Below are 10,314 nucleotides of genomic sequence, written 5' to 3'. Positions count from 1 at the left end.
GATATAAACCTTTTCTGGGGCTGCGTAAGTTTTTATAACTTACCACCCTACATTTCTAGGGTGGTAAGTTATAAAAAGAAACTGTCTATAAAACTACCATAAGCTCATATGTAATAGTCTGTTATATAAAAGTGGGGAAATAAATTACAGACAAATTGCCAAGCAATAAAATTGATTGAATAACATTTGATTAAAAACATTCACAGTAAAAATGGCATCCACATATTTTACAGGTGATAGAAGAACTAAGATTTTGGTGAAAGATCTGCAATAAAGTAATAAATATAACTAAATGTACACCAGAAATGCTATATTACACTCTGAAAAATAATTTCTCTGTTTAGACTTTGTAAACAAGTTTTTTGCAATGTGCTCAATGTTTATGGATGAAATAGAATTAAAGTAAAAAACATTTGGAAAACAGCTTTCAGCCTGATGTTTTAAAGCAATCAGAGATCAAATGTAACCACAAATCAGAATAAATTTTGAAGAGGCTTTAGTAACTAACAAACACAGGAGGTGGTTTACACCAGCTCTTTTTCTTTGAACAGACATTGATTAAAAGCAGTCAGACCACTCACTTCGTTCCAGCTGAGGGAATAATAATGGACCCCATTAAAACCTTTGTAGGTGTCACAGAACATGAGCAGGACTTTACAAACCTACAGAGCTTGAAAATGATAATTGCTAACAGATTCATAAAAGACAAAGTATTAAGGGGCAGTGTATTAGACCTGAGCAGGAACTGTGTGTATAGGATGAGTACCCAGGTATGCAGGGAGAAGGAAAAATGGGCCTCTCCCTTTACTCAGGGTTCAGTGGGTGGAATTTCTTTTCCTTATTCTCCATTTATAGTAAAGTCTATAGGCTAAGGGTATACACATTTCTGTGAAAAGAGGTGCTCCACTGAAACTCTTCGTGGCTTTAAAACTCGTCTTCATTAAATAGGTCCAGAGTCTTACAGAAAGCAATGTATTTAATTTTATTCCTTGAGAAGCAAAAAACTATGGAACTCTCTTCCAAATCCTGAACTCCTGATGCCAGACACAGAACATGAATGCATGAGCATTTTAGAAGAAACTTCAATTCTAGGCAGTAATTTATGGATCAATTTAGTAAAAATGGTTTGTTTCAGCTCATAACTCCTAAGGATAGTGGTTTTGCGCACAAATCCGTTTGCTTATTCCTCCTCACTGTCCCTTAGCAGGTCTGGAGACTTCTACTGTCACCTCTTTCCAGTCCCTCTGGAAGAGAATTCTTTCTTCCATGACATCTGTGTGACAGTAGACAACTGGTAAAGGATAGACTAAGGCTACTCAGCACTGATGTATAGTCATTTGAAAAAACACACAAAAATAAGTTTAACATCTAGCATATACATGCAGATTTTGAAATGCATCCCATTCCTTCCATATGCTGAAATTCTTTAGAAAAATACAGAGTTGAGCTGCCCAGGCTTACATATCACTTAACTATTTTATCTTTCTCCCTTTCCTTCTGTTTCACTGGTTTTCTTATCTTTTTAATTCGTTTGAATGGAATTTTTATAGGTTGTTTTGTACCACATGTCCATAAGACTCTGGAGCTCACTCTACCATTTCTCAGATTCAAAATCCCTGAAACCAGATACAGAAATATGAACTCATTAGTATCCTAATGCAACCAATAATATTAAACTTTCTATTGGCAAAACTTTGCAAAGACATTTCATCACAATAATCTTTGATATGTCCTCCACTTGGAGTATTTTTAAAGCTTCTTACTGACATAACTCTGTTAAAGTGCTTTTCAAAGTAGTGCTCAGCAGGCAGGTGGTATTGTGCAATATATGTAGTACAAGCACACATTACAAATGATTTGTCACTCTTAAAACAGGAACTGAAAAAAAAGGTATCTCAGCAAGGCTAATAAAACCTATTCAGTGAGTCTGCCTAAGAAATACACGTGTTTGTTAGTATGTTGTCTATACATAAATAGCAGCACTATAAAAACACAATTCTATGACCAGTTGGATTTGGATTTGTCTTTTTTTTTTTGCTTTTCTCTCTCTCTCTCTCTTTTTTTTTTTTTTTTTTTTTTTTTTTTTTTTTTTTTTTTGGTGATGTTTATGCTCCATGAATCAATATGTAGGCCATACTTAAATACTAGGGTTTGGTCTATGCTCTTTATTTTCTCATTTATTTGTCTATACACAACTACCTATGCCATAGTTTTTGTATACTACTCAGTGCTTTCAAATTCTGCCAAATATTCCTTAAAAAATACTTTCAGTAAGCTGAAAAATAAACACTCTCTGGAGCAAAAGTATAAAAAAACAAAACAAAAAACACAAAGCAAAAAAAAAAACAACAAAAAAAAGAAAAAATATTCAAGCTATTGAAATGGAATCACTTCTTAGAGGACATAGCTCTTTTGAGTTGCAGGGAGCAACACTATTTACTGCAGCTGGTAAATTAGCTAAAGCCAGGGTATACAGAGCAAGACAATATCACTTTCTTCCCACTTACATGTCATCTGATATGATTCAAAAAACAGCCTTTTAATGTAATTTTTTACAGATACCCTGAAAATTCTCTTGTATCATAAACCAGTTTATGTACCCTTCTATATCCATTTAGTAATACAACATATCTACTTACCTATTCTTCCTTACTCTACAAAGCCATTTAGTGATGTTTAGAAAAATGATGAGAATTTTATTTCTAGAAAAATAACCTTTTTTCTTGTGTTCCTCACAGTTCATGCTTTGAGCCAAACGCTACCCTTGAAAAACCACAACAGTCAGCAGCACTGGGAGGAATGGCCAGATAACTGACAGCAGAATTTCCCACTCTTAGGTTGTTAAAAATGCTTATAAAGCATCAGGAAGAGGGGTAAGAGAGGAAGGACAGAGAATGTTTAAGGGAGTGTCTTGGATGCTGGGCTGGGAGACTGGGGAAAGCATGCACCTGCCATATATCTTATCCATTTCACTAAAATGATATTCAAAATCAGGCAATGCTGATATTCCCAGAATTGAAACAATAAATAAAAATAACTCCCAGCTAAACTAATTATTATCACACTACAGTTTTTATATAATGTGCTATTTACAGGGAAATACAAAAAGTATTTCATTCATACAAGTACTACAAAGACTACATGTGATGCAGAACAGCTTTTACACTGGGCAAGGGCATGGAACCTGGAGTCAAAAATAATAGTGATTTTCCCCCCACTTACCAGTGCAACAGGTGTTCACTGCAAAACAAGCTGTGTTCAGTCCCTTTGATTTCAATGCATTTTCACTAGAAAGCTCCTAACAGAATCACAGTCATTTTTCTATGCTCTCATCAGCAGCACAACAGCTTTGGTGAAGGAAAAGCAGTGAGCTGGCTGCAGAGTTGAAATGCAGAGAATTGGCAAGTGTAGAAAAAGTGGAGAAGCTACAAAAATTTATTTTCCAACAAAATAACTCTCCACAAGCTGTGTAAACTTTTCTTACTAAAACAAATACTCTAAACCACAAAGATTTTACATTTCCAGTGAAACTCACAGTAACATTTGCCTGTTTTTACTCTCCTGAAAGTCTCAACAAAGAGCCAGCAGATTTATGCTTTCCCAATTACCTGGGTCAGTAAATTCCCTCATATTCCCTGAATGCAATTTGGATTTTTAAATTAAGAGACAAAATGTAGAAATAGACTTGTTGGGCTTTTGAGTAACCTTTGTTTTCTTCAGTAGATTCTCACAGTTTGCTGCCTAACCTGCACACACACACGAACGCCGATTCACCGCCCACCCACCTACATACATGTCTCAAACATGTGTGCTCTGTTTACTGACAGTAGAACAAAAATTAAGCTGTGCCCATTGCAATATTGTGACCTGAACAGAGAAGATTAATTTATAGCGGTAAGTTCATTACCGTAACTTTAAAATGCAAAATTTGGTTTGCAAGGACAGCATAAGGTATAAGAGTTACACCCTTTATCTCAAGCACTCATCCGTATTTACAATAAGTATAAGCTTTCTGCTACAGAAGAAAATGTATTTAGATTGAACACTGTTACAGATTTCCTAAGTGAGGCTAGTTCCAGTTGCCAGTAATTCAAAAGCAAATCTGCTGACTTGGCATTAGGACTCTAAAACAGTGTGATCAAACTTATATAGTAAGAAGGTGTCTGCAGAAATAACATTTATAAACTGTATATACAGTACACAGTACCAGTACATAGAAAATAGATTTTGACTCCATGATCCCCTGTGTGTAAGGCAAGACTGAATTCTGTCTTCATACGGAGACCACCAGAGGTACAAGCAACAGAGTGGTGCTTAAAACAATATGCAAACCAAGTGCATACAAATTAAAAATCAGAGCAGACAAAAAGTTTTAGATTTTTTTTATGTGCTGATCCTGGCTTGCTGAATACATGGGACGTTATTAAACATCAAATGTACTTTTTTTTAAAAAACACTAACAACACCTTGATGGCAACAGATATTGTTCAAGTGGCAGCTACCAAAAACAGCTTGAAAAATGTCATAGTACAACATCAGGAACTCTTCAGTTGTACTACACTAATTCATATAGCACTAACCAAAAAAATAAGTATATGAATACTCTATTTCATGCTATTGCTATGCAAGCAACAGCAATACAAATCAGCATACAGAAGGGTACCATATGTTCTGCAAAGAAGAACCCAAGTTATTTTCAAGGGGCATCATTACAAGACTTCAAAGAAACACAAGACTGCCAGAGGCAAAAGTTACTGCCGGATGTAAACATCCCTGTTCCACTCTCCTGCATCGTTACGTTTTTTCGATATCACTTCCCCATCCTTGTCACAATATTGGTCCCTTGATTTATGACGACTGCGCTGTTTGTTGCATTCATTGTGGTCCTGCTCGCGGTCCCTCTCCTTCGAGCGATGCCGGGATTCTCTGTGTCTGTGTTCACTGATCCCATGGGACTCGTCCCTGTGATTATGATCCCTGTGAGGATCATAGTGGTCACCATGCTCATGTGAGTAGTCCTCCTTTGGCTCTATATAAGCTGAATCTCTGCTGTCTTGTGTTTCTGAGTCAAAAGTTTCTTGCCTGTGAAGGCCTCTGGCACCACTGCGATGGTTGTGGTGTTGGCTGGAGGAAGAGCGGTGCTGGGATTTCTTGATGGGCTCGAGCCGAGCTTCCTCTTCAATGTGGGAACCGCTGCGCTCAGGGACCGAATGGTCATTCCTCTGGTCTCCATGAGATCCCTGCTACCAGAACCAGCAGTAAGGTCATGAGGTACACATTGAAAAACTTTCCCCAGTATCAAATTCAACTAGAAAGTACCATGAAACCAATAAAATTTTAAGTACAAAACAATCCACTTTGAATCTAAACTAGGAAAGAAACCATTAGTATTCAACTTTTACTGAAAATTCAGTATTATAATACAAACAATTCTTTTTACTCTCATCAAAATGTAGGGTGGCACTTGGGTTATTCGTGGCACATTTTTATTTCTTGTGATGTTTTTGACTACTCCAGTTAGCAATAACTGCCACCACCCTCCAAAGAAAAAGAGAGCATGCAGAAATAGGACAAACTGCAGAAAAATTGAGAGGAGTTATCATGCCAGGAGAGGGCATATATCAGATGAAAGTTTACAGATGCGTGGCTGGAAACAGCTGCTATGGGAAAGTGATTTTAGAGGGCTGAGGAGGTGGATTTCAGCAAAGAACCAAAGTACAAAACCTTGGCTCTTAAAGAGTAACTTTTTTTTTAAGGAAAAAATTGCAATTGATTCTACTATGAATAAAGTTTGTATTATGATACTAATAGTATCACTGACCTTCTGTTTTCTCAGCAATAATTTAATTTCTTCTTGAAATTAAACACTGACCTCGCAATTTTAAGAGCTTGAGAATACAGCCAGTTGCCAAGAAAAGCAGGAGGAGTGTGATATTATCACATACAACATTTCCTAACACACCACTGCTATTAAAAGACTGAAATAAAGATTACCAGGTAATAAACCTACTCTTCACCCGCATAAATGCTTTGAAATCACTGCAAAATGAACAAGTGGCATTATTTACCTCATTTGGGGGTTTCATTACATTAACCTGCTTTTATTGCCAAACAGCAAGCTAAGGACTTTTCAGGATTAATTGCAAAAAAATTAATAGTTAGTATTGAAAATGAATTATACTTCTCACATGAGGTGAAGAATGTCAAGGCAAAATCATCCCTGCTGCCACAAAATTAATGTAGATTTTACCAGAGTTATACAGGTATTTGTCAGTGAGTCTGAATACCCAAGTTAGTCTTAAGTTTGCCCTTCTACGTTCAGAGTTGTCTAAAAATAAGGATTGCCCCCAAGCAGCTCATGGACATATCTTCTTTCTGTCTTTCTATTTTGTGGAAAAGAGCTGGGAGAAGGAGGAAATTTTGTCCTTCAGCCACAGATCATGGCAGGTGGGTTTCCTAGCAACCCAAAAGTAAAATTACAGGAAATTGGAAAGGAAAATAATCCGTATTTAAATCTGCTGATAAAAAGCAGCATATTTCAAATCAGCAATTTGGTAAATTTGAGAAATCCTAATTTTCTAAGAAAACATTTTGTTACATTAACTTCTGAGAGACGAGCTGGGTTTCAAATTTGAAGTAAACGGTATAGATGAGTCCAAGGTAACATGAATAGCAGTTGTTCTTATTTGTTGTTGCTTTTGTGATTCTCAAAATGATTCTAATTTGTCAGAAAGAAATATAATAATTGTAAACATGAACAGATGTGTTCAAGATGAAATGAAATGACTCAACAGAGGTGAATTGTAAATGAAATGAAGTGAAAAGCAAAAGAATCGAAAGCAGTGCCTGCTTTGCATGTGTAAACACAACTTTTACTAGTTCATCACCATGACTGGTTTTAAACATGGTGTACATGTGAAACCCTGTAATTCCCATGTTGTCAAATGCAAGTATCAATACATAATCATGACTAATAAATTCTGTCATTGCTGTGGTTTGAGAACAAATTCAAAATTTGAACCTGCATTGGAAACACTGCTACTTTCACAAGCTCAGGTGCATCTTCTGTGCTATGATAAGCACATGAAAGAACACAATGAATAAATTTAGAACCAATACCTGCAATTTCAGAATAGTGTAAGGGCTGTTGGGATTTATGGGCAAATTCATTGACATTAACTTTCATTAAAAATTACAGGGACACTGAAAAGGTAATGTCTGAATCTGGATTAGTCTGGCTTTTTGGTTCATAACCAAATTCGGGCTCTGATTTGGAACAGATTCTTCAGTGGAGGAATTTTATGACCCAATTTCATAAGGTTCTTTGTGTAAAATAGAGAAAGTTTGAGATAATCCTATTTTGTACTCAGTTTGTTCTTTCAAAGAAGCAGGGGTTCTTGGAAAGAAGTTTAAAGTGATGAAAGAGGAGAGAGAAGCCTTCATCTGCTGAGTGAGTTTGCATTGCTCCTTACTTTCAGTGGTCCCTGATCACCTGCACCATATATGTGTGAGGTTATTTCAGTCCTTTTGGAGTTAGCCAACTATTTCCATACAATTTTGTTCCAAAGCTCTCCCTCAGACAGACACAAGGTGTAAGGTGTTTGCCTATTTCGTTTCAAACCGTCCGAGGAGGCCTCACGCCCTCAAGCACCTTGTGCCATGCAATGCACACAGGCAGCTTCATGCTGTAAAAATGCCACTCTGGCAGCTGGCAACACAAACCCCTCCTTACAATGCATACTGGGGACTTAAAAACCACAAACTCAAAATATGTTTCATGGCAAAGGGGCTCTGCATTGGCCCCAGGGGGCGATGACTCCAATGCTCTGCAGTGAGTTCGTGGCTCCCCCAGACCAAGCTTTTGATGACTTTTCCCTGCAGAGCACTCCAGACAAATGGCACAGGCACAGACTTAAAATTCTCAAAATACAGGGTCTTAACACTGTTCAAAGAATGGGTTCAGCAACCATCACTAAAAAATAGACCCTCTCTGTGCCGAGGCAATGACAAGCTCAGGTTTGAGATGTCAGCTGAAGATGTATTGTAGGAAAATGAAACCAAAGGAACAGAAAAGTTTTATGTTCCATAAGGAATCCCCGTTGACTCACACTTCTGTATTAGTAGACCTACAAACAAACTGTGAAACTGCAAATACACCCTCATTTTTAGTCCTTAAAATAAAAATCTGTTAGTGTGTAAGGAGACAGCACAGCAGAAAAGTGTTATTGAAACTCTGCATAGTTCCTCTGGAGAACATGGTTAATACAATGAGTATGTGAGCTATAAATCCACACTCAAAAAGCATAAAAAAAAAAAACTTGAGCAAAATAATTTAGCAGTTTACAAAGCAAAGAAAGTTTATCTAGCAAGGCCGCACACAACAATACTGAATTTCATACTCAGAAATTCTTCCAGCTCACAATTTTTTCAAGGTGTTTCAGCTCTGAGAACAGAAAAAAAGGCAGAAATGAGCTATAGTTTACAGTCTCTTTTCCTGCAACTGTGTCTGAAAGCAAGAGGAGATACCCTTCAAGATGGCTAAAGTACTTTTTCTTGTTAAAGAACAAACCTGTAAATTCTGTGGTTTTCTAATGAGAAATAAATTATTTGACACAAAAAACTGTTTTGCGAAACCATAAAAAAGAGCACAACTTTTTTGCATTTTCATTTGGGTGCAGATACATTTTTTCCTTTGGTTTTCTAAAAGGAGGTGTTTTTCTTAGCCAAAGTTATGAATTGTAACTTGTGTATGTATATAATTTATGGGTATATATTAAACTTAGGTAGAAATTTAGATGTAGCAAGCCTTTATTTGATCTGGGACAGCTTTATTTTATCCCCCTCTGTGATCTTCCGAGCCTCAAGTTGTCACTCACTACTTACAATGAAGTATCATCTTTAAACACTTCATTACATATCATGCAACACATATCCAAAGGAAAGCATCTCCTTATGGTGAACACCTCAATAAAATGATACAAACCAAAAGTCAAAGGAGAATAGAGGGGACATAATATGCCCAAATCAACAGGCACATCAGTGCAGAGGCAGGAATAAAGCCTGCTTTTCCCAGCTCACTGGAGAGTGCCCCTGCTGCTCTCAAGGTCTTTCTGCACAATGTGCAGTGCAGCAGGACTTGGATTTGACGTAAGAGTTTGGCTTGAAGGAAGTCTGTACTTTTCACAGCAATGACCAATGAATAAAAGAACAAAGGAAATACTGGAAGGGCCACTTTGACCTTGAGTCTCTACTAATACAGTCAGTCATCCTTAGCCTGTACAACTCTACAGCCTGTGGGAAGATTGGAAGTGATTTCCCTCCGACATTTGTGGATGTGCCCTGTACATCACCCAGTTTGTCATACAGGGCCTCTGGGGCTGGGATTTGCCTATTAGCGGTAGTGTGCCCATCAGTCAGAACGTTACCAGGGGCTGGAATGTGCATAGCCTTAGTCTAGTTTTATTTCTCTGATTGGATTACATGTGGCCAGCTATAAAACGCTTGTGGCTGGTACATATCTTACTGGCACAGTGGTGTCCTGGGCACAATAAAACCTGAAGTATTCCATTACACATCAACATATGTTTTCCGTCAGGCCAGCTTAGTCCTTGGCAACAAAACCAGCCCCCTAGTCAATACACATACACATGCTACTATAAATTCAACAGCAATAACAGTAACATGCTTGCATTTGCCTTTTATGCTGATAATGGGTGAATGTCTACTGAAAAAGCTTTTAGTCTATCAACAACAGGAAAACATATTCAGCATATTCTAGTATCAGCCTAATTGTGCTTTGGAAGAAGAAGCTGACAAAAGAAAAAAAGAGATGGCATAAAAACTGTACCTGTAAATTAATATTTGGACCTGGGCTAATAGGAAGAGTGGCTGTTGCAAGTGTGCGAGTGAGAAGCTGGTTAGGAGGATTGCTGCTAGGTGGATGTGTGGCCTTCCAGTAGGCTTCCAGATAGTCAGCAAGGTGCTCACAAGCATCTTCAAGCTGGTTCTCATCAAGAATTACATCGAACATTTCCTGATAAAGGGAAGGTTTTAGTGAGAATAATTACCAGGTAAAGGGAGATCAGACAGACATTGATCACACTTTCCATTAATCAAAAATGAACCACATTTTTAGTACTTGTATTAAGATATTTTACCTTTTTTTTTGTGTTTGTTTTTCTGAATGCAGTTGATAGAAAAGATCGTAATCATAACTAGCACTAATGTTACGCTTGCTAAAGCAAGGCCTTGTGACTTCCACATAGTAATGCACAGTCAAAGAGAGGGAAGAAGCAGCTTGAACAAATCTTAAAT

The 10,314-nt window shown here is 37.3% G+C and overlaps 1 protein-coding gene across 14 annotated transcripts in view; it reads right to left on the bottom strand.

The window, feature by feature from the left end:
- Positions 1-2,099: 2,099 nt before the first annotated feature.
- The window catches only part of CACNB2 (calcium voltage-gated channel auxiliary subunit beta 2), a 244,369-nt gene continuing 236,154 nt past the window's right edge, over positions 2,100-10,314 (bottom strand). For 7 of the 14 annotated variants that reach the window (XM_040059422.2, XM_040059447.2, XM_040059437.2 and 4 more), the window contains 2 exons: positions 9,848-10,033; positions 2,100-5,243 (listed from right to left, as the gene is read on the bottom strand). In XM_040059422.2, the coding sequence (XP_039915356.1) occupies positions 4,752-5,243; positions 9,848-10,033 (678 nt within the window). In that variant the 3' untranslated portion in view covers positions 2,100-4,751. Of the gene's footprint in view, positions 5,244-8,399; positions 8,444-9,847; positions 10,034-10,314 lie in introns of all 14 variants that reach the window. The other 7 variants (XM_040059455.2, XM_040059427.2, XM_040059510.2 and 4 more) reach the window with 3 other exon arrangements.

The sequence above is a fragment of the Hirundo rustica genome, chromosome 1, assembly GCF_015227805.2.
Source record: "Hirundo rustica isolate bHirRus1 chromosome 1, bHirRus1.pri.v3, whole genome shotgun sequence".
In the NCBI taxonomy this organism is placed as follows: Eukaryota; Metazoa; Chordata; class Aves; order Passeriformes; family Hirundinidae; genus Hirundo; species Hirundo rustica.
This window is presented reverse-complemented; position numbering and strand designations above follow the sequence as displayed.